Source organism: Colias eurytheme, chromosome 26, assembly GCF_061535395.1.
Source record: "Colias eurytheme isolate Ceu_HAF_F1 chromosome 26, ilColEury1 Martin Lab GWU primary, whole genome shotgun sequence".
NCBI classification, from domain to species: domain Eukaryota; kingdom Metazoa; phylum Arthropoda; class Insecta; order Lepidoptera; family Pieridae; genus Colias; species Colias eurytheme.
This window is the reverse complement of record NC_143005.1, coordinates 8,660,247-8,684,199: the sequence shown is the minus strand read 5'-3', so window position 1 is coordinate 8,684,199 and position 23,953 is coordinate 8,660,247. Positions and strand designations below refer to the sequence as shown.

The following is a 23,953-nucleotide window of genomic DNA, read 5'->3' as shown; positions in this document are numbered from 1 at the left end:
ACCTAATTTCTATTTCTTAATATTAAAGCTAAAAAAACGTAAGTACGTATCTAGAGTAAAAAATTGAGCTATCTATTTATCATATGGTACATATTACCAAACACCGTCTAGAAACTTCTAGAAATAAAGAATCATAAGAGTGCGGTTCAGCCCATTCTTCCTCATTCAAGCTCGTAAGTGACATAACAGTACCGGGGTTACAGTAATATATTTTCCTTCAATATAGCAAGCATTACTAAGACGGATTCCCTGAGATTCGTGTAGTGATGTAATGTGGTTATCGATAAATATGTTCATCGATAAAACATCTTGTATGTTTTCTAAATTTAACTTTGGTTTCAATTTAGGTTTCCATTTTATTTAGGACACCATATGACTTCCTGTTTTCTAATTTCATTTAGAATTTTGTTCTACCCTGTCGTTGTTGTTTTATCCTCCAATTAGCTTTATCCTGTCGCGCTTAATTGTGTCACAATATAGTTGCATGGATAATAAAATAATATAATTGATCCTTGATTGTAAGCTCATTCGGATTCGATTTATAGTTTGGTCAAAGAGTTGCCAAAAATCATTAGGAATACCAAATGAAGGCTTTAAGTAAAAGAAAATGCTGTATCAACAAGACCAACAAAAGTCACACTATAAAACAAAACTTATAAAGTTGCATGTTCAATAATATGGGTACTTTCAAATCAATTCGATTAAAATATCGATATCGATAAAATTGAGCACATCACTATCAGCGTGCAAGGCAATCTCGCTATTTACGAGCGTGCATTGCAGCAGACTGTATTAAATCTACATGAGACTATGTCCTTGCATTAATATCGATTATCGAACAACACTATCGCTTTAACCTATGGGATACCTGTTCATTGAACTATCGCATTAAACCGTTTATTATGAATGAATGAATAAACAGTTTATTTTTTATGAAACAAAAGGTTATTATGACGGAAAAGTAACAAATAGAGTGACATGGTAAAATAATTTTTAGGTCGAATAATTTTTGGGATAAATTGTAACAGACACAAAAAATATAATATACAATCGTTTTATATGAGTTTAGATATGGACAATATACAGTTACGGTATTATTTCATGTTTTTTATAGCAGCAAGGTTTCATCTAATTTGAACAATTCAATATATAAGAAAGAATATGTTTCATTGCTCTACTATTATTATAAGAACGATTAATTGAGACAAAGAGAGTGTAGCGACACCTCGCTCTGAATCGCGCAAGCGAAATGTTTTCGCTACAGAGCTATAATACAACTTTCCGACATCATCCATCGGGGCCTTCACGGCCGGCCAGTCGAGTAGACTGGTCGAGGATCCTCCCTTTTTCGATGGAGGAATTCCACCTTCCTTCCTCCACAGAGAGATTATATCTAATTTATAATAAGGTTCTTTATTTTGGAGAAGTTATTAAGTTAGTCATGATAGTATTTGCGTAATATAAATAAAATATGTAAGTTAAAACACGTGCACAATACATAGCATTCCTCTAACGTAAATACTACGTCGATAAAAATATTTAAAAAATAACTGTATTATCTACATTTTTACGTGAAAAGCAGTGTACTGACTTGAATTGTAATGTTTAAAATAGCGTAATTATAAAATTAATTTTCTATGAAACATGAGTGTGATAATTACATTCCTTATTATATGTAAGTATATACTTTCTATTGGAGAACTGTTAGACTAGTGAATTCCGCGGCTTTTCTCGCATAGTACTGTTATACTTTGTACCAAGTTTTATGCAGATCCGATCATCCTTTTGCGAAATAGTAACGTAGTAATACACCCTAAAATATTCATGTACTGAACTACATAATTTTACAATATCTATTTTCCTATACCATAATTATCATCATATTGGGAAAAGCTTAAAATCATCCTTCTGCACACGACCTAATAATCCATTCCTATATAATCAAACATAACGGTTTATCAATGAACAGTTGACACGTAACTACCAACATGTTCATATTAATTTTACTTTTACCAGTCGTCCAGAGTTTATACGTCATTTCCTTGTACGGTGATGTCTATAATGACGTGGACTTCTTCACTAGGACCTTTCCGTGGTTGGTGGATAATATAGGTGGGGATATCAGCGTAGATTACTTCCTTCTGGGCAGCGGAAGATACTCCATACCTCAGATGTGCGCTTTGGAACAGATTAAATTGAACACGTTTTTACAAGCGCAGTATTTGAAGTGTGAAGCTGAAGGTTTGTTCAATTTATTTATTGATAATATTATAATTTTTATCAGCATCATCATCGTCATCAAACATTAAGACATACGAAACGTTGCACGTTGCTACGAAATATTGGGATGCATTTCTAAACCTGTTTTTGTACTGTATGTACATGATCAGTGAAACAGAAGAGAAATATTTATCCTTTTATCAATAGACAATAATGTATTGTTGAATTCTATATTTTACTACATTTGTATAAGTAATTGTATATACCCACAAAAGGAAAATGTACTCTCTTACTCAAGTTTCCTCCTAATTTTCTAAGCAGTTACACAGCAGTCTAAATCTAAAGACTATAATGTTCTAGTATTTTCTAGTGTTTGATATAATGTTCTAATAAAAATTGCTACTCAAATTCATATTTCGATCCACAGGTACCGACAGCACCACATGCTTATGTGCAGCCGGGATAGACCCTCACAAATACAGTCATTGCGTCATGACCAAAGGTTCATACGCAAGTCACGCATCTTCCAAATACCAACAACTGAACATCGACGCAAGTCCCATAATAGAAATCGGATATAAGAACACAGTTTTCGCTGTAGAGGACAGTTGGTATTTGAAGAAAATCTGTACCATATTTGGTGATAATCCTCCTAGAGGATGTGTTGTACCGTTTGCTTGTAATTCTACAGATGTGGTAACTCATAGGAATGGAGTGGCCTTTTTTGATTGTAGCTGTATGAAAGATCAGTGTCGAACGATGCCTACAACGATAACTACAAGTACTACGGCATATGCTCATAGAACCAACGATAGAGATTATTATGAAACAACGTATTACAATTAGAGATAGCACTAATGATTATAAATAAATTTATACATTTGGTTATATTTTGTAGATTATGTTTTTGATTGAGTATTTTTCGGTGATATTCTGGGACACATTACAATGTATTCTTTTTGCTTTACCTCAGCACTTTCGGTTGGTTGAACTGATTTGTGCCCCCCTTGTGTCTTTACCAAAAAACTTTAAAGTAGAAGTAAAGATCAGATTAACATTTGGCAATCCTTTCCTAAGTCCTAATAGTCTACGATGGAGCCTAATAAATGGCAAATTTTGAGTACCAACAAAACAAAATACAACAGAAGACATAATCGCATTCCTTTATTCAAGGAACGAACATAAAACGGTAAAGTTTTGAGTTAATAAACTATTACAATGGATGGAGTTATTCCATCTTAACTAGACCAAGTTTCGCTATAAATTTAAATATGAATATGTCGTTGGAAGAAATAAGGAACGAGTTCGGAATAAAATATGGCGTCCCTTACATTGTTTCGAAATAATATCATTAACAACGTTGTGTAACAAAGTTGCAGGAACACAGACTAATTTCATATTCTATTATTATTAAAACGGAAGATTATAAAGATGGATGATTGTTTTAACTAAAAAAATGTCTTCATACAGAGATTGTAGTATTAGCACATATCTCATATAATCTAAGTAGCTGCTCACCCCGCCTCGATAGTATTAGAAATTCTTAAAATTTACTCTCCTAAGCCATGAACTATCCCAAGCGTAGATAAATGAATATTCATTAAAATCCATTTATCAGTTTTTGAGTTAGAACTAGAGTAATTTAGATGCCTATTTTTATTTACGTATGGATAGGTACAAAAATATTGCAATTGCAATTAAAATAATTTTTTGGTAAGGTTCAAGCATGCTTTCGTATGAAGTCTTTTATCTATAGTTGTAATTTCATGATTATAAATTATAATATATCAATTGAATTCGTGCATTATCCATTCAATTTTAATTCAAGTTAACTATCCAATCAATTTTTTAATTCCTTGTAAATCTCCCAAGCTGCAATAAAAATAAAACTATATATTATTATAAGTATTTGTTACGCTACGGTGTTATAGACTGCCGGAGAAATTGTTTTCTTCAAAAGCTCTTGAAAGCGCTAATGGTTTAATATCCTGTCTTATTGTTTGAACTCATTTTGTTTTTACTTTAAAAGCTAGGTTCAAATATGAGTAGGTACATGTTTTTAATCTAACTATAAATGTTGTGTTTTTATTTTATTACATAGCGTGAATGCTATTTATTATAGGACGTTTAAAAATATTAGATATTCAAGAATATAACATATTTTATGACGTGGAGTTTGTTTTATTTAACCCTTAACCCTCGTCGTATCGGTTAATTAATTTTCAATTTATTATGTCTGTTTCTGTTTATGTAATGTTCATTAAAAGCAACATACCTATTTAAAATTATTTTACCATTAGAAGGTTGTATGTAAGTACATGTACTGTACATTACCGAGTAGCAAAGGCTATATTTTTATATTTGTTATCCTATAATAATATAATCAAAACGAAAGCTTCTTGAAATAAGCATCCATCACTACATAGTACAAAACAAAGTCGCTTTTTCTGTCCCTATGTATGCTTAAATCTTTAAAACTACGCAACGGATTTTGATGCGGTTTTTTGTGATAGATAGAGTGATTCAAGAGGAAGGTTTTAGTATATAATTTATTAGGTTTTAGACAAAGCGGGCGAAGCCGCGGGCAAAATGCTAGTTGATGTATAATTACATCTACCTACTTTATCACACAATTTTTGTAATTATTTTTCTCTCTTTCTTTCTTCCAAAATCAACTGATCAGATCTATATAAAATATTGTACATATAGATTATAGTCTGGCTCATATGCTTTTAAACGCAAGAGAAGCCACGGGCTCAAGCTAGTAATCTAAATGAGGTACAGTCAGATCATTAACCCGTGCGGTGGAAAAGCTTGTAAAACTGAAACAGCTCGTTACGCGCAAGGGTCAACAATGCAGCCGGTCTGGAGTGCTGCACAAACAGACATTTTAAATACCTGCTTAGTTCTGTATTATAATACGTGTGTTTGAAACTGCTTTTTAATAGACGAAATAGTTACCTTCTTGCTGCACTGTTCAAATTATAATTATCTGTGGAAGATAGTATTATATTACCTGTGACAATATAATTATACTAGTACAGGCCGATTAAGAAGAAGAGTAAGATTTACAGAAGTCCCATGTCCCCTAGTGGGGTATGGGCAGATGCATTATGCATATACACTGATCGATTTTCTTTAGGGACAAGTAGGTGATCTGCCTTCTGTGTCCTGCCAGACCGAGACATTTTTTTTTCTTCGTCTCCACCGGGAATCGAACCCAGGACCCCTCGGTTCTACGCTCACGCGTCAACCACTGTACCAAGGAGGCGGTAAAAGAATAGTGATGTGGATAATGTAAATTAAAAATATATCAATTTTTTAATTTCAGGCTCGTATATTTTCTATCTTCTGACTTTTTGAACAACTCTGATAACTTTTAACAATACGAGCTGGATGACAATAATATTGTTTTAAACATTTTCAAGGAAACTCCCCAAACATTACCTGAATATAAATTCCATTCTGTTATTCAATACTTAAGATACCTTACACGTATTTGTTGATAAAGTAATGTTATGATAAATAATAAAACAAAAATCTTTATAATGTGCCTCCTATTTAAAACTGTACACAAAATTATTTACCGTTTTTATTTAATTCTTTAGATAAGAGCGTCATAAAATGTATTTATTAATGAAGACACTTTATAGCTACTATACATTCTTATCATTATATAAATCAATGATTTAAATTTTGATAAGATTTTCATTTTTAGGTAGACGAGTTCCTAGAAAATTTGGCTAGAACGTACCCCAATACCGTGACATTGGTAACTGCTGGGAGAAGTTTCGAGGGTAGACCCATCAGGTATATCAAGATTTCCAGCTCTGGATTCCAAGTAAGTAAAATTATATCACGAAATGTTAAATATAATAAAATAAAAATATAACGCGTCATTTTCTCATATTCCATACACATAAAACGGATGCATAAAATAACCCTTATGGATTATAGTACAGATACTTTATCAAAAAGGCCAATGAACAATCCTAATATGTCTTTACTAAGTGTATTATTACTTGATAGAGCAAAGAAAGGTCTATATAGTTATAAAGGAACACGAAAAAGCAATTAGTTGCGAAATTATTCGTGTACAGTACTAATACGATTATTTCAGTTATTAGTTACTAGCTGTGCCGCGCGGTTTCACCCGCGTGGCTCCCCTCATGTTGGTCTTAGCGTGATGATATATATAGCCTATAGCCTTTCTCGATAAATGGGCTATCTAACACCGAAAGAATTTTTCCCTCCTTTCTTCCAGTAGTTCCTGAGATTAGCGCGTTCAAACAAACAAATAAACAAACTCTTCAGCTTTATAATATTAAGTATAGATAACAAAGATCATTAAATAGGTTTTCCTTCATAAATATACCTATTGTTTTTCTGTAAATGAGTTTTTCAACTAAAATAAAACGTGCTTATTGTGAATTATTTGATACCTATCCTTCGATTAAACATCTACCGTAATTTAGGATCTCAAATAATTCTGTAGATAAAAAAAAAATAGATCATTCTCCTGTAATTGACGCCCGAGGCTTCATCAAAGTGAAGTTTGTTATTGATTTTCTAGCGGGATATTTAATTATTTTTTTTGAAACATTCTGAAACTAAGTTACCGTCTAAACTAAAGTACTACTGAAAGTAATTTTTCATCAACTTTACATCGATTTTGGTCGTATAAACTTGAATTCATTAGAAATCTCCTCTAAAATGCTAACTAGCTTTTCGCCCGCGTTTTCAAATAAAAACCCACATCCCGTTCCCTTTGGACTTCCGGGATAAAACCTATCCTTTGTGTTAATCTAATTAACCCCCCATAGGTGAGCTAAATTTCATTGTAATCGGTTCAGTAGTATTTGCGTGAAAGAATAACAAACATACACATAACATACACATTACACACATACACATTACACACATACACATACCAACACCAACATCTATCCTCACAAACTTTCGTATTTATAATAATATAGTAGGATATTATTCTGTTAATTAAAAACAAGCACTTCACTTTTATTTCTTTACAGCTTAAGGAATTATCGCTTCTGAATTTGCTACCGATTATTGAAATTGATAGAAAAAGCGTGACCGTGCTCCATTTTATATGACAATAAGGGCCGATTTTTCAATCCATGGTTAAAACTTATCCACCCAATAAAGTATATTACACAATAATATGAATAGAATGTCACCCGTAAAAGGTCAAAGACGGGCAAAGAATACATTTTTTTATGGTAGTTTAATACGTTATTCGACGTATAAGTATTAACCAAGGATTGAAAAATCGGCTCTAAGTTTATTATTATTTATCAGTGGATTAACTTTAGAAGTGCCGATGTTTTGTCAATCGCTTGATAACCAAAAGCATATATTTAATGAAATTAGATAAGTATTTCAATTCGCTATTGAGTTATTAAAATGTTAAGGTGTTTGGTTTTTTGTGCGGTATTCGCTTTTGCGTGTGCTTTATATGACAATTATAATGGGTGAGTTTTTAAATTGCCTTTTAGAAATATGTGAAAAGATTCATAGATTATTTACTAGAATAATTTCGATGCTAATTTACCTTTTTAATTTTGATCATTCAGGTAATTTATGTTTGCATAAAATATAGCCATAGTCACTTAAAAAAATGTAGCTTACAATAAACGAATTCTTCAATAAATAATAATGAAAATGACTGAGTAGTTTTTCAGTTTGTCGACCACAAAGGTTAAGTTTATATGTGAGTTATTACTATTCCACATTATAATAATGAACAATTTTTCAGCCATGCTCTATACCGCGTGTCGGTCGCCACAGAAAGACAGGCAGAATTCCTGCATGGCTTGGAAGTAACATACAACTTGGACCTATGGCAGCGAGCGGCGCCGGGCGCGGAGTCTATAGTTCTGGTGCCTCGGGAACACCGCGTTTTGATGGAGGCTCTATTCCTATTGAATGGCATGAAGTATAAGATTGAAGTTCGGAATGTTAAACCGTAAGTATTAGTTTTTTTAAGATAATTAATGGTCGATACAACTACGTCTACTTACGTCGATACGTATTCTGTGTAGGTAATCTGTTAGCTAAAATGACGAATAATGTATGAAAATATGTGTCTAAAAGTGTTAAATAGGATATCAGGGACTTTTTATTGACTATTTTATTTATTGTAATTATCTGACTAAAACTTATGTGGTTTTGACGTGACCTTTTATTAATGTTTATCTGGAGATCCCTATGTAGAGCTTAGCAACTGAGGGAAGTAAAATATATAATTTAATAAATGACAGTAACCATCCTACGAATTTTGGATATACCTATTTGTAAATATCGAAAAACTAGATTTCCGCCCGCGGCTTCGCCCGCGTTTGCAAAGGAAAACCCGCATAGTTCCCGTTCCCGTGGGATTTCCGGGATGAAAACTATCCTATGTGTTAATCCAAGTTACCCTCTATATGTGTGCTAAATTTCATTGTAATCGGTTCAGTAGTTTTTACGTGAAAGAGTAACAAACATCCATACATCCATACATCCTTACAAACTTTCGCCTTTATAATATATATTAGAATATTAGATATTAGATATTACAATCGTAAGTGTTCAGGTTAAAACAGCAATAAAGCCTTATTTATTCTGTAAAATAGACAAGTCATTTATATATTTCAATGTGTGTTTGTTTCTCTAGGTTCCTTGATCAGGAACGTGAAAAGTTATCAAAAGCGGCACTACACAGTCGTCCTTTAAGCGGCGGATTGTCGTTTCAGAAAATTCTCACCTTTTCAGAGGTAAGGCTATTTTCATCATCTTCATCATCAACCCATTATGTTCCCACTGCTAGGACACAAGCCTGCTATGAGGGTACAGGCCATAAATCATAATCCACCACGCTGGCCAAGTGCGGGCAGATGTCACATGTCATCGAACTTTTGTTTCTTGGACATGCCGGTTTCATCACGATGTTTTACTTCGCCGTTTTGAAATTAAGATTATTATCTGCTTATTCCAACTGTAATCTGTGTCTTTTAAGTATAGTTTTTGTGTAAAAGAGTAACAAACATTCATCTATTATATAAAATGATCAAAAACACAAAACTTTCCTCGGTTTCAGACTTCAGTGCATTTGTTAAAATAACTCACAGTTAGAAAATTATGTAAAAATGACATTATGGTCGTACAAACTTTCAAACCTTATTCAAACATTTGGGATGCATTTCAGGAAAACTTTCTAGAAGATTCTTGAGGAATATTTTCCTGAATATAATCTTTATTCGTTTATAATATTATATAAAAAGACTGAGGATTATGCTATTATTAAATGTGTATTACAAAAAGTCTATAAAGCTTTTTACTTACAAAACTCTCGAAGCTCTTTGGTTAAAAGCATTTTTAACGGATTTTAAATTTAATATCTAAATGTATAATAATACTTGCGTAAAATTACGCAAGAAAATACGAATTAGTCTTGTTAAATAATCCAAGATTGCAGCTCTATGTTCGAAGGAGCGCTAGTCATTTGCCTCTATATCATACACTAGCTATGCCCCGCGGTTTTACCCGCAGTGCTCCGCTCCTGTTGGTCTTAGCGTGATGATATATATTTATACCTATAGCCTTACTCGATAAATGGGCTATCTAACACCGAAAGGAAATTTCAAATCGGACCAGTAGTTCCTAAGATTAGCGCGTTCAAAGAAACAAGCAAACTCTTCAGCTTTAATTTAATACTAGTATACAATATGTATTGGTCTGAAATTATTGTTGAACATTAATCCTTAAATGTTTGTACATTTAACCTGTTTTTTTCTAGGTGGACGAGTTCCTAGAGAATTTGGCTAAAGCCTACCCAAATACAGTACAATTGGAAACTGCTGGCAGAAGCTTCGAGCGCAGACCCATCAAATACGTCAAGATTTCCAGCTCTGGATTCCAAGTAAGTATAATATTATAAAGAGTTTCTAATTGTGTATGTTTGGATGGTTTAATCCGCGGAATCATGGAGCCGATCATGAAATATCAGAAAGTTACACTATTCAGAATTTACATAGGTAGTCAATTTTTTATTAATTTGTAACAGGCCACACAAAATAATATATTAAAACATTGATGAAGTTGTAAAACTCACTATAACAGTTTTGTAGGTCTGTCCGCCAATATGTTGTGGATGGTTCAACATAATTCATGATTCAACAAAAATTGTTTTTTTGTTACCATCTATAGCATTCCGAATAGATTATATTATTATTATAGACTTTTTACCTGTTATCTAAATTGAATAGATAGATAATTTTTATTATATTCAATACGCACCTTACATCATAAAATAATAAAAACCACTTAAGCTTTTCATTACTATTATCAGCTTATTTACGAATGGAAGGTTAATAAAAATATTGCCAACTAATTACTTGACCAAAACTTTCCTATTATTTTTTCTATCATGTAAAATATTATGACGTAAAGGTCTTTAGGACTATCACCAATAATTATGAGTTTCGCTTCATAAGACAGTTTTAACATAAACTAGCTTTAATTTTGCAATAATTTGTCAAGACCAGAATAAATTTCTACGTATAAAAAACCCGTTTCAAGAAATACTTTCTCAACCAGAAATTTTCTGTATCCTATTAAAGAACCTTCCCTGGATATTATTCGATCAAAAGCATATACGTCAATATTCTCTTATCTTTTAGGACAGAAGGAAGCCCGTTGTCTTCGTGCAGTCCCTTCTCCACGCCCGCGAGTGGGTGACCTTACCGGCCAGCCTGTACGCCATACAGAAGTTGGTGATTGACGTCACTGAACACGACCTGGTTGAGAAGATCGACTGGATCATTCTGCCTATCGCCAACCCTGATGGATATGTCGCTTCTCATGCAGGTGTAAGTATTATGAATAGCTGTAATAGCATTAGGGCGAGACTATGCCATAATTATAAATTAAAAACTTTAAACGGATTTTAAACACGATTTATTCATTATAATATATTAATTACACGAAGATTCGCTCATTTTGCAGCGACCGTGGTCACAGTGAGACTGAATGAATAAAGTCTTTAATTTCTAAAAAGCAACAAGTAACAAAAACCTACAGTATAATGTATTAACTGTTAACTATTAACATATTATATTGTTATTTTTTCTACATAGATAACTGAATCAATTCCTCTTGTCTTCATCATACCTATTAGGAAAGAATGATGAGTGATTTATTAAAAGTCATTTTCAATTTTCAGGAGAGATTCTGGCGTAAGAACCGTGCCACCGGCTACTCTCTCTTCTGCAGAGGCGTTGACTTGAACCGTAACTTCGACTTCATGTGGGGTAATGCGTCCAGCAACCTCGGCTGCTCCGAAGTCTTCCACGGCAGTCACGCTTTCTCCGAACCTGAAGCACAAGCCATCAAATCTATCTTTGACCAGTATAAAGACCGCATTGAAATCTATTTCGACTTGCACAGCTTCGGCAGCATGATTCTGTATGGGTATGGTAATGGACAACTGCCAGCCAACTCCCTGACTCTTCAAGTTGTTGGTGTTAATATGGCTACAGCAATTGATGCAGTAAAGATGCCTTTCAACCGGAACTACGTGGTTGGAAATTCAGCCCATATCCTTTATCAAGCATCAGGAACTGCTGGAGATTATGCTCAAGCTATTGGCATACCTTTATCTTATACTTACGAATTGCCTGGATACAGATTCGGATTCCAGACAGCTCTAGGTTTCTTAGTTGACCCTGATTTCATTGAACAAGCTGGTTATGAAACATGGCAAGGAATTAAAGCAGGTGCTGAATTTTTGTTGAGATTGAATTAACTTTTTGATATTTTTAACTTTGGACGAAAATAATTGTACGAATTGCTTTGTTTTAAATAAATTGTGAAAAACTGAAATCTATGTTTTTAATTTTCCTTCTTTCTGATTGAATATAAATTAACCTATTTACTTATTTAACGTCTACAATATTATGAATCAGGTAAAGGTCTCCTTATTTGGGTTCCATTTTTAATGAAAAATATATAATACAGTTTATCTATCGATGCTAATAGAGACTATTCGATTTAAAAAATAAAATACACTTACCAAGGTCATTAACCTCCCTGAAGATGATGTTTGATCTGATCTGATTTCTTATTGCTATTGTTTCTTTCTATCCTTGAAGATTTATATTTTTTAAAGCATTCAAATGCTATAAAACTAAAAATAATGTATTGTAAACTACTTAAATAAATTTTAATTTTTAAGGTGGACTCACTGCTCCTGCTTACTTACTTACTCTATTACAAAAAAGTGAGTTTTTCTTGAACAAGTAAGTAATACATGGTTATAAGTTCAATAATTTATTTACTCGCATTATATTTAAATGTAATGTTGAGTCCTGCTGAAATACATATTTTTAGATCTTGGTAGTCACGTTTCTCTAACACTGATTTATATTATTTATTTATAATTATTGTAAGATAAATATTATCATGAAATATTTTTTCAACATTGCTACTCGTGCTTTATAAAGCGCCTTTTTAAATATATGGACCAAAAAATATATTAATTTTAACCAGCAGTTCCTAAACAATCTCTTCTATTAGTAATTAAATATACTATAATATATACATAATATAAAATGTGACAATAGTAGAAGGAAATAATGTGTAGATATGATTGAATGATAACATATCGATGGAATGAAATTCCGTTTACATTTTAAATACAACTGCAGTTTTAATAAATATGGATGGACTTAAAACTAATAAACCTGTAAACGTAAGTCACCCAGTTTAAAATATTTGAAAATAAGTAATAAAAACCCTGTTTAATATTTATTTCCTACATATTTATAAGAAACATGTTTATCATTCATGGATTATGTGGATAAAACCAATTAAAGATAAGGGAATTATCGATAATATTCTGAAAATTGAACATTCAATTCATGCGATATTATCTTAGAAACATCAGTGTAATTAAGATGTTTTATATTATTTGCATTGTTTTGAATCTCGTGTTGTGTGTTTATGGACAGAATGAACTTTATAAAGGGTAAGTTTATTCTTCTTTATTACACTTTATTAAATTACCATTAAGAAGATATTACAATTAAACTTTTCCTATTAATTGTTTTCTATTTAAGGTCATTTTAAATTTTCAAAAACTTCTATCATAAAAATCATTATTTAAGGTACCAAGTATACAATATTCACATCAAAACAGAAGAGCAGCAGGATAACTTCCACTTATTAAAAAGTGACATGATAGATTTCTGGAGGAAGCCATCTTTCAAACATAATATTACTGGCCAGGCGATGGTTCCTCCTTCACACTTCACATGGTTTGACGATCAGCTGGAGACCCTGGGTGTGGAGAAACAAGTGATCATAGAGGATGTATATGAGTAGGTATAAAGCTTTGTTACCTAATGGGCCCTCTTCACAATGGGCAGCGTTGGCCCAACAAATGATCGTGCATGCCGTTACATCGATTAAACATCTACAATGACGGCTGATCATAGACATTAAGGCCCTCTTGACTAGCGTGATTATCTCTACTTGTCCAACGCTTGCCAATTGTGAAAAGGGCCCATTAGGTAGAGGTTCGTACCACTCAATACAAAAATATAAAAAGGGTCAGCGAAAAGAATTTATCATTAATAGACGAACAGATTTAAATCAGTTCGATTCTTATCTGCCGTAGCACGTGAATTTTCGGAAAATTTGAATGTATTTTTAATTTACTATTTAGTTTCATAACATTCAAATGCTTTATAAATGAGATCAAAATGGACCATGATGCGGGATTCGAACGAGATGTAGTTTCATGTTTTCATAAATATTGCAATGTTTTCTTTGAAAAAAACTTACCATCTTCAGAATTAATAATACTTACTCCACCTACCTCCAGGTGGCATTACAAAATTTCACCCTGTCAAAAATATTGAACAATTAACACACAAACATGAGCACGAGTGCCCTTAAAATAAGAAAATACTTGAAAGGTAGTTTATCTCCGAGCCAGTCAAATAGATTTGCATGATTCAAACCATTTATATCATTGTGAGATGGACCCTCCTTCAAACTCAAACTCAAACTCAAACATTCATTTATTCAATTAGACTACTATTTAGTAGCACTTTCGAATCGTCATTACATAAGTATTTTTAACATTTACCACCGATTCGGAAAGCAGTATCTATGGAGAAGAATCGGCAAGAAACTCCATAGTTGCTCTTTTAAATCATGTCAATATTACATAATATGTAACTTATATCTAACTACATAATAATATATCATAATATGCCAAAGAACTGTCCTGTGGTTTTTACGCGACAACCCTCCATGGGTCTTTATCGTCCATATATTCCTGAATACTGTAGTACGCTCTCTGAACTAGTACATTTTTTATATAAGTTTTAAATTTAGAACTACTAAACTCTTTAATATTGTGAGGAATTTTATTATATAAGCGTATACCTTGACCCATAAATGAATTTTTAACTTTAGCTAATCGGAAAAATGGCATTTCAATTCTATTCCTGTTCCTTGTGCCATAATCGTGTCTATCTCCTACTCTTGTGTGTATGTCGGAGCTTTTGTGTACATGCAAAATATTATTAAATATATACTGTGATGGTACAGTAAGGATACCAGTATTCTTAAAATGATCTCTTAGTGAGTCCCGAGCACGTAAATTATATATAGAGCGAATGGCTCTTTTCTGTAATATAAATATAGATTCTATATCTGCAGCCTTGCCCCACAGTAGAATTCCATAGGACATAATGCTATGAAAGTAGCTGAAATAAACCAATCTAGCTGTATCTTCATCGGTGAGATGCCTTATTTTTCGGACTGCATATGCAGCGGAACTGAGCTTACCTGCAGCGGTGTTGACATGGGCTCCCCACTGTAGTTTCTCGTCCAATGTTAACCCTAGAAATACAGTAGACTCAGTAGGATGCAATACCTCCCCGTTCAAGGTAATATCTCTGTTCAACTTTTTTACATTAGGAAGTAAAAATTCAACACAAGTGGTTTTTTTGGCATTTAATAATAAATTATTGGCAGTAAACCATTTAGATATGTGTAAAAGAGCACTGTTCACTTCGTCAACATTTGGGTTATGCCTATCCACATTAAAAATTAATGAGGTATCATCTGCAAACAGAACTATTTCACACCTATCCTGCAAATAAAAGGGAAGATCATTGATATATACCAAGAACAAGAAGGGACCTAAAATTGACCCCTGTGGAACACCAATGTTAATTGACGCACCGCTAGAACGTTCTCCATTAACAACTACAGTCTGTATCCTATCATGCAGGTATGACGCTATGAGGTTCTGGGCTTTTCCTTTAATTCCATAGTGATTAAGTTTACGTAACAAAGTACAATGTTCAACGCAGTCAAATGCCTTGGAGAGGTCACAAAAAATCCCCAGAGCATTTTTTGAGTTTTCCCATGCTTTATATATATGTGTTAGAAGTGCAACTCCAGCATCTGTGGTTGAGCGCCCCTTTGTGAAACCAAACTGTTTGGTGTGCAGTAAATTATTAGATGCAAAATGACTACTCAATTGGTTTAAAATTAACTTCTCGAATACCTTACTTAATGTTGGTAAAATAGAGATAGGTCTATAATTGTTACAGTCTTCTTGATCGCCCTTCTTAAATAGAGGTATAACTTTACTAAGCTTTAGTAAATTAGGAAATGTACCATAGTCACAACACTTATTAAATATGAAAGCTAAATTTTTCGCAATATTTTCTATTATATTATTAACTAGATTTACGGACATTCCCCAAAGATCACAAGTATTTTTTAGATTAAGCGTCTTAAAGGCAGTAACAATATCACTAGCAGTTACGTGTCGTAATTCAAATAATGTACTACACCCCGCAACATGGTCCCTCAAAAAGGTTTCTGCAAGTGCTGAAGACGAATTTAAACTATTAGTAATAGTAGCAGGGACACTACTGAAGAATTCTTCAAAAGCAAGAGCAACATCAGCACTTTTGTCCATAACCCTGTCATTATTTACAAGTTTTATGGTATTACTTGATTTGCTTTTACCCATTTCACCATTAATAATTGACCAAACTGTTTTAACTTTATTATCAGAGTCGCGTATTTTTTCTTTGATATATAATCGCTTTGCAGTAAAACAAACTTTTTTAAAAATTTTTGAGTAATTTCTAACATAACTAAGAAAAGATGGGTCTTTATTATATTGCTTCATACCATATAATTCATAAAGAATGTTCCTGCACCTATGTATACTAGCTGTCGCCCATTTACTAAATGGTAAATCCTTGGTAATATTTAAAGATTTAACTTTAAATATTTTTTCAAATTCATTATGTACTAAATTAAAAAGATTATTAAACATTTCACAAGGACTATTAGGAAAGGATTGATCATTTAGTACGGGCAGGTTTTTATTAATATTATTCCTAAACTTATTAATGCCTTTTTTAGTTATAGGCCTAACATTAATCCTTTTAAATGTAGGTATGCAATCCCATTCAAAAACTACTTTCTGGCCACAGTGATCCGAAGTCAATGTATTGAGAATATTTTTCTCTAAACAGATGCAGTCACAGTATATATTATCAATACAGGTTGCAGAAGTAGTTGTTATTCGTGTGGGTTCGTTAAAAAGTTTATATAGATTAAATGACTGAAATAAATTAACAATTCGTGTAGCCGTTTGTGTTTGTAGGAGTAAATCAATATTAAAATCACCACATACTATAACTTTTTTTTTACTCCTGCCTAGACGCTTTAATATTTCTTCCATGACTGTCTCAAACATATTATAGTCACTGGAAGGGGGTCTATAAACGCAAACAATAATATAACGCTCCAGCTCCACACAGGACAGTTCAATGGTCCGTTCTACAGAAAGACTAACAATGTCAGTTCGTTCTTTACATTTTACACTATCATGTACAAAAATAACAGAACCTCCGTGAATAGCCTGTGTCCTAAAGTATATACTTTTTAATTTGTAATTTTCAATATTTACTAACGACTGACATTGTTTAAGCCAATGTTCTGTTACACAAAATATTTTAATATTGTTATCATTCAGAAACAATTCTATTTCTAACAATTTGCTAGCCAAGCCTTGAATATTTTGATGCACAATGGAAAAAGACTGCTTAGCTGTTGTCTTATATACTAGTTTAAATCTAGCTTAGGGCTAGATTGTCTGTCTACACTTAATCTAGGTTGATGTATAAAATTACTACTACATAAAATTATAGTAGATCGATGGTCTGATACCGAACATGTACCAGACTGGTTAATATTATATGCTATTAACATAGCAAGTTCACGCTTATATCTATATGGCAGATACACTGTATTCTTTGTCAAAGTAAAAGATTTAATACATGAGTTAATGTCAAAGTAAATAAATGCATCACGATGATGATTTGTTAGGTTATACAATTTTAAATTCATATAATGAATTAATCTATTTTGTTCTTGTGTTAAACCAGGTAGGTATGGCAAGGTACACAACATAAATTTACATTTAGTCTTACTACTAATATCTAACATTTTTTTTAATCCTACATCAATATCCTTATTATTTATATTTAAACTGTCCCCATATAATATAATTACAATATTATTCTTATTAAAGCTGAAATGATCCAGTGATTTGATTATATATTTAAATGAACTGTTAGGCGTACAAACATTAGTAACTTTAAGCCCTAAGTTGTTGAGCATAGCGCCAAATCCCTGACCAATATTATCTGACAACACAATTATTTCCTGCTTTGAAAGGTATTTAGTATAACTGGTTGTAATTGTGGTAGTGGGTTTAACACTATGTATGTCTGTGTAGTCAGGCTTATGGGGCGACGGTTGCTCATTGTCATTGTTTGAACACTGACATACATATTTATTGGTCAGCGACTCAAAACGATCCATATTCTCATTGCTCAACTTAATAAGATAATCTGCCTCTTGTATATGCTCGTTAATTTGCATTTGGGCAGAAGAGTATTTCTGGTTCACATCAGTTAACATTTGACTTAAGGAGTCTATCTTCTCCTTAAGTTCAGTTGTTTCTACATCATATAACATTTTATAGTATTCTAGATCCCTATGATATTTATCTAACTCCTGAACAAGGTTTATGTTGTCTTTCTTTAGTTGAACTATCTTTTTTAAAGAACTCTTTCTAACAATAGATTGCGTACGCTTGATGAACTTACTTATTCTAAGATATTTTTTTAACTTCTTATGTGAAGAGAAATTGATTTTTTTAAAGTTTATAGAGCCACTTAACTGTCCACATTCAATTAATTCATCATGAAGACTACTTGGTGTGTTGCATTGCCGCTTGGGATTGTCCTCTTGCGCTTCCATTAAGCTACATTCCAACTCAGCGATACGGCTAAGAGCTTTCTCATGGTCACTAGAGCACTGCTGGAAGCTGTCCACAACGTCTTGTAGGGCTTTGCACTTGTCTTCACTATAAATGTATTTCATGTGTAGTTCAGCCAGCTCGGCCTTAAGAAGAGAGTTCTTTTTTATAATTCCTTGAATCTCTAATTCACTTTCATCCCGCTCTTGTATGAGCTTTTCACATAAAGATTGTGAAGCTTTTAAATCATGGAGTGTAGCTTTTAATTTATTCTCCATGTCCTTAGCTACTGCCTTGCGGGTCAGCATGTTGTACTTTTAAGTTACTGAAACAGATGAAAGGAAATGTATGAGATAATTATTCCTGAATACTATTATGATAGAACTGAATGTTGATATTAAGTGATTAACGGTATGATGTAGTAAAGAGTAAAGAATAATATTGTCTGGGGCGATAAGTTTTTGTCTTCTAAATTGCTTCCAACTTGTCAAGCAAAGTGAGACGGTAACTTTTATGCCAATGTATTTATTGTGACGTAGCTCATTAAATATGAGCGGTGTTAGTATTACAAATGAATGTAGGTGTCGTTTATAATTAAATATGAAATTTTAAAACTAGTACTCCCCTGGTTTATTGGAGAAGATGTTTGAATTCGGATAACCGTTGACACGTTGACCTCCGCGTTATACAAAACGTTGCGTAGATCACATAGAAGGTGTGTTTCACAATTATTTTCACTTTTCTATCAATAAAATAGTTAATAATTACTAATATTTACTATTTTAGCACTAATTAATTAATTTTAATGTAATTTTAAAATTTAAAATCTAACAGCTGATGTTAACTCCGCTGTTGACACCTGTCATTTTGTGCTCGTACGTGATTTGTAAAACAATTTTATGTTAGAGCAACATTTTCTTTAAAACCATTTTGTTACAAACTTTTATACCATTAAAGTGTGTTAAAAAGTGAAGTCCCTTGTACCCGTAGTGGGGTAAGGGGCAGATGCATTATGCATACATCTGTTTCACTGATCGATTTTCTTTAGGGACAAGTAGGTGATCAGCCTTCTGTATTCTACCAGACCGAGACATTTTTTTTTCTTCGTCTCCACCGGGAATCGAACCCAGGACCCCTCGGTTCTACGCTCACGCGTCAACCACTGTACCAAGGAGGCAGTCAAAAAAGTGTGTTAAGTAGTATCTTATAATGGGGTATTATGGTACATATTTTTTAAGATGATATGTTTATTATGATATGTGTATTACGGTGCATTAACATCAAACGAATGTAAAGCTGTGCAATTAATACATTTTTATTCATTCATTCATTCAAACGAATATAGAGCTAGATCGAGAGCATTCTTTCGTGCGAGCTAAATCAAGAGCGATCTTTTAGTGTAAAACATAACTCGAATTCCGTGTTGGTCAGTATAAGAATATTGCATAGAATCTCTTCTAACGCACCAAGAACAACGAAAGAATGCTCTATGTTCTCTCTCTCTCTCTCTCTGTTTACTCTAAAATAATTGGACATAGTGGGGTTAGAATGTGCATTCGCTTGTTTAATGCACCGTTACAGATATATTTTTCAATTATTCTAGTAGTATTTTAGATTATCTAAGAGAACAAAAAGTAAAAGAGGTTTTTTATGTTATTACTATAAAAATTAATACTTTTATACTATCACGATATTAGAGTAACTATAAAAATATTTATATTTTTCTAGATACCTATCTCAATCAGAAGTAAATCAGAGAAATTCAAACAATGCGGATTTCGATTTTGAAGGTTTTTACCGGTACGATAAGGTAAGAAGTTTTCTTGAATGAAACAAATCAGGTATCAAAATATATTTAAAACAACTATTACATTTTATATGTTATGTACTATGTACAATGAACAAACTTTTAAGACGTTTAATATCTTCTGAACTATTCATTATCTACTTATTTTTTACATAATATTTAATTGAAACGAATCTTTCCTAATTTTCGTTAACATTTTGCAAAACTGTAAAAATGTATATTCATAAGTTCCATGTATTAAAAAACCCATTCATCACATAATTTAATTCTATAATACAATTATCACCATCATGTTTTTATTTTACAAGATTACGTGTAGTAAACACGTAATCTTGTAAAATAAAAACAAAAAAATAATGAAAATTTTAATTAACAAATTGATCAACGTAAATTCTAATCCGATCTAATATGATAAGCTACAATAGTAAATAATTTTGATAAGAGCATTAGCAAATATTATGCTAATAATCTGAAGCTTATACTACCTACTGTTTGTAATGGGATATTAATAGGTATATAATATTTAAATGTATACATAACGGTGTCGAATTTTTAAAGAGATAATGGCAATTTTTGCTTTTAAGTAGGTACTTCGGTCATTAAATAAATTGTAACTTTACGAGAATGTTAAACACTCACTAATAAAAAAAATGTATTACTTACCTCTAGCTTCCATTTAGAACTGTCACGTGGTTTCGGTTTTCATGTAAGTTTGTCATGTTTGTAATTTCAAAACTATTTTTTCTCCAGCATAAGAAACAAATTATTTCTATCAAGTTCCTACAGGATATATTTTTAAGTTCTTATTCTGAATCTTGGAAAAGATTAAGTTTATATTCTAATCCTTTAATATGAATTATAACTTGGTCTTTTCCAAAAAAAATATTTATAAAAGTCCAATAAGAATTTAAACCATGCAATGTATTTAAATTTATTTAGTTTAAATTAACATAATTACAGATATTAGATCACATGCGATCAATCGAAAACACTTACGAAAGCTCAACAGAAATAGATGCGAAGTTAGTAATTAGTGGTCAAACTGATGAAGGCAGACCCCTCGTCTACTTGAGAATAACAAATTATTCAAATACTCCAAAACCAGTTATTATTATCGAAGGTGGGATTATACCAAGGGAATGGATAACTGTCCCAGCAGTTCTCAATATGGTTGATAAAGTGATTGAAGATAGGAAGTTTTTGGATAATTTTGACTGGATTTTTGTGCCCGTGGTGAACCCTGATGGTTATGAATATACGCATACTAATGTAAGTATGTTGTAAAACTGATTGCAAACGAATATGTATTATGTATGTATATCTATAGCAAAGGTAAACAATTTGGTGCTTCTAATGATCTCTTTACAATGGGCCGCGTTGGGCGAGTACAGGCAATCACGATAGTGTAAAGGGCTTAAACCTTCGGCCTTAGATGTTATTCATAATGACCGTAATGGCGGAAAGTTGTGCGGCAAACATCGACGAGCATAATTATATTGGGCCAACGCTGGCCATTCTTCATTCATGCTTTCATTGAAGGAAAATCAACACTAAATTTAAACAGGAGCCAATGTCTATAATATTTTAATCAAATAATATAAAGATTACGTCGTAATCGTATCGTATTAACCTATAATAAATATTTATCACAATACCACACATAAACCAGGATACAAATAAGATAACCTGTATAATGTATTAAATGTATGTTATCGTTTAGATTTTATAGGAAAGACGTTTACGAAAATAAATTTTGTTTTATTTTTAATTTCTATCAATAATAAACAAAACAAGAGCATGGTGGAAGGTTCCAGAAACGACCGGAGAATCTGGATGTTTTTTTTACAGTAATATAGGTTACACAATACACATGAGGTATAGAAATACTTTACTTTGCCCGAGGCTTCGTACGCCGGTAACATAACGCGGTGAAGATAAACAAATTGACTTAATAGAATCAATTTCTAGCAAAGGTTTCTTTACATAAATAACTGAGCATATATATGATGATTTGCATGAATTGCTGATGCAATAGTATGCATCAAATATCAATATTACTAATAGAATCAACAATTTCCGATTTAATTCATTCAGCAATTACATCACCTGTATGCATGAAATATGAACAGAGTTTAGATGGAAATTTCATAAGCAGATATTTGTTAACTACGAGCGTTGTTTAAGTTTCTGTTTCAAAAGCAGGCTGCAGGAACAAAGCATTGTGGATGTTTTTATTTATACCAAGTTCTTAATCTCCTTTGAGAGCATAGTTAATCTGAAGCGGTTTAAATCCTTGTGCTTTGATATAATTGTTTTATTTCTGTTTAAAAATTATGCTAAGTGCTCGAGTTTGCTGAATGTTTTTAATTTAATCATTGGTGGTTATGGGTTATTTATGTACCAATTTATATAATTAATTGATGCACTATACTGGCAATTAGGTTATTAGTCTTATGAATTTTATTTTATCTATTAGACGAGTTTGTATTCGAATACCTTTTTACAGCAGAATTAGAACGTGTGTCTATTACATTTGTTTAAATATATTTAATGAAAGTAAGAAAAAGTTTTTTAATTTTATGGGTTTTATCGTTAATTAAGTTTATATATAAAGACAAATCTTTCGTTCTGAATCATTTTTTAAAATAAATTTCCTCTCTAAATTGAACATTTAAATCTCAAATTTAATCTCTTTTTCCAGCTTCGTTTCTGGACCAAATCTCGAAGCCTACGAAGCGACCTCGGCCAAATATGTCCCGGGGTGAACATCAATCGAAACTTTGACATTGACTGGTCAATATCCGACTCTAGCAGTAGCCCTTGCAGTTACTTATACGCTGGTATTGCACCATTCTCTGAACCAGAGAGCAGATTCATACGTTCCTTGCTCGAAGAACACGGTCGTAACATACAATTGTACATTTCCCTACAAAACACAGGAGGTTTTATATCCTATCCTTGGCAGTATGAAAAAGCAGCAAGCGGTATGTTTAGGCAACACTACTTCCTAGCAAATGATATGGTTGAAGCAATTGGTGAAGATTACAAAGCAGATGTTGGTTCTTTAGCGTATGGAGATAGACAATCTGGTACTAGTGCAGATTATTTTAGTATTAATGAAATTTTGTACGCGTTTAACATTGATATTGCGCCTAGAGGTGATAATGGTGTTGTATTTGCTATAAGTGAAATAAGAGATGTTATTGATAGCGTCTGGCGGGCTGTTGAAGTTGCAGTTGATAGTTTTATTCAATAAAATATAGGTAGTCTTAAAATGCAGTTTTATTTAAATTCTCTACTACATAACATCAAGGTATGATATTTTAAGGAACTCCATTTTGATCTAATAGAAAAGTTAACATTTTTTTAGTACTAGTATACAATGTTGAAATGATATTATTCTTAGTAAAAAATATAAACATGAAGGTAAGAACAAGAGCTCTTAAATCCTATAGTCTTAGGTAAAGAGTACGCCAAGTTGAAGAAACGTCCTACATAAACATATTCTAAGAATATTTTTGTATTATAACATAAGCAAATATTTTGATGAAGCGCTGGGT

General features: G+C 32.3%; 3 protein-coding genes across 3 annotated transcripts; all 3 read left to right on the top strand.

The window, feature by feature from the left end:
• The first annotated feature begins 1,988 nt into the window (after positions 1-1,988).
• On the top strand, positions 1,989-7,052 carry LOC149897324 (uncharacterized). The gene is made up of 4 exons (XM_090116574.1): positions 1,989-2,241; positions 2,648-2,916; positions 5,939-6,061; positions 7,044-7,052. The coding sequence occupies exons 1-4, from the start codon at positions 1,989-1,991 to the stop codon at positions 7,050-7,052; spliced, it is 654 nt and encodes a 217-aa protein (XP_089972700.1).
• Positions 7,053-7,639: 587 nt separating this feature from the next.
• Positions 7,640-12,102, top strand: LOC149897323 (carboxypeptidase B-like). Its single transcript, XM_090116756.1, has 6 exons — positions 7,640-7,712; positions 7,997-8,206; positions 8,897-8,996; positions 10,019-10,141; positions 10,902-11,090; positions 11,444-12,102. Exons 1-6 carry the CDS (start codon positions 7,645-7,647, stop codon positions 12,023-12,025), a joined length of 1,272 nt encoding a protein of 423 aa, XP_089972882.1. The 5' UTR covers positions 7,640-7,644; the 3' UTR covers positions 12,026-12,102.
• A 1,073-nt stretch (positions 12,103-13,175) lies between these two features.
• Positions 13,176-23,649, top strand: LOC149897322 (carboxypeptidase B-like). Its single transcript, XM_090116690.1, has 5 exons — positions 13,176-13,246; positions 13,386-13,598; positions 20,315-20,396; positions 21,354-21,662; positions 23,095-23,649. Exons 1-5 carry the CDS (start codon positions 13,176-13,178, stop codon positions 23,647-23,649), a joined length of 1,230 nt encoding a protein of 409 aa, XP_089972816.1.
• The last annotated feature ends 304 nt before the right edge of the window (positions 23,650-23,953 follow it).

Coding starts and splice junctions, on each gene's coding strand:
- LOC149897324 (XM_090116574.1), top strand. CDS start 1,989: ATGTTCATATTAATTTTACTTTTACCAGTCGTCCAGAGTTTATACGTC. Junction 2,242..2,647: donor TTTGAAGTGTGAAGCTGAAG/GTTTGTTCAATT, acceptor TTCGATCCACAG/GTACCGACAGCACCACATGC. Junction 2,917..5,938: donor CTTGTAATTCTACAGATGTG/GTAACTCATAGG, acceptor TTTCATTTTTAG/GTAGACGAGTTCCTAGAAAA.
- LOC149897323 (XM_090116756.1), top strand. CDS start 7,645: ATGTTAAGGTGTTTGGTTTTTTGTGCGGTATTCGCTTTTGCGTGTGCT. Junction 10,142..10,901: donor TTTCCAGCTCTGGATTCCAA/GTAAGTATAATA, acceptor CTTATCTTTTAG/GACAGAAGGAAGCCCGTTGT. Junction 11,091..11,443: donor ATGTCGCTTCTCATGCAGGT/GTAAGTATTATG, acceptor TTCAATTTTCAG/GAGAGATTCTGGCGTAAGAA.
- LOC149897322 (XM_090116690.1), top strand. CDS start 13,176: ATGTTTTATATTATTTGCATTGTTTTGAATCTCGTGTTGTGTGTTTAT. Junction 13,247..13,385: donor CAGAATGAACTTTATAAAGG/GTAAGTTTATTC, acceptor TCATTATTTAAG/GTACCAAGTATACAATATTC. Junction 21,663..23,094: donor ATGAATATACGCATACTAAT/GTAAGTATGTTG, acceptor CTCTTTTTCCAG/CTTCGTTTCTGGACCAAATC.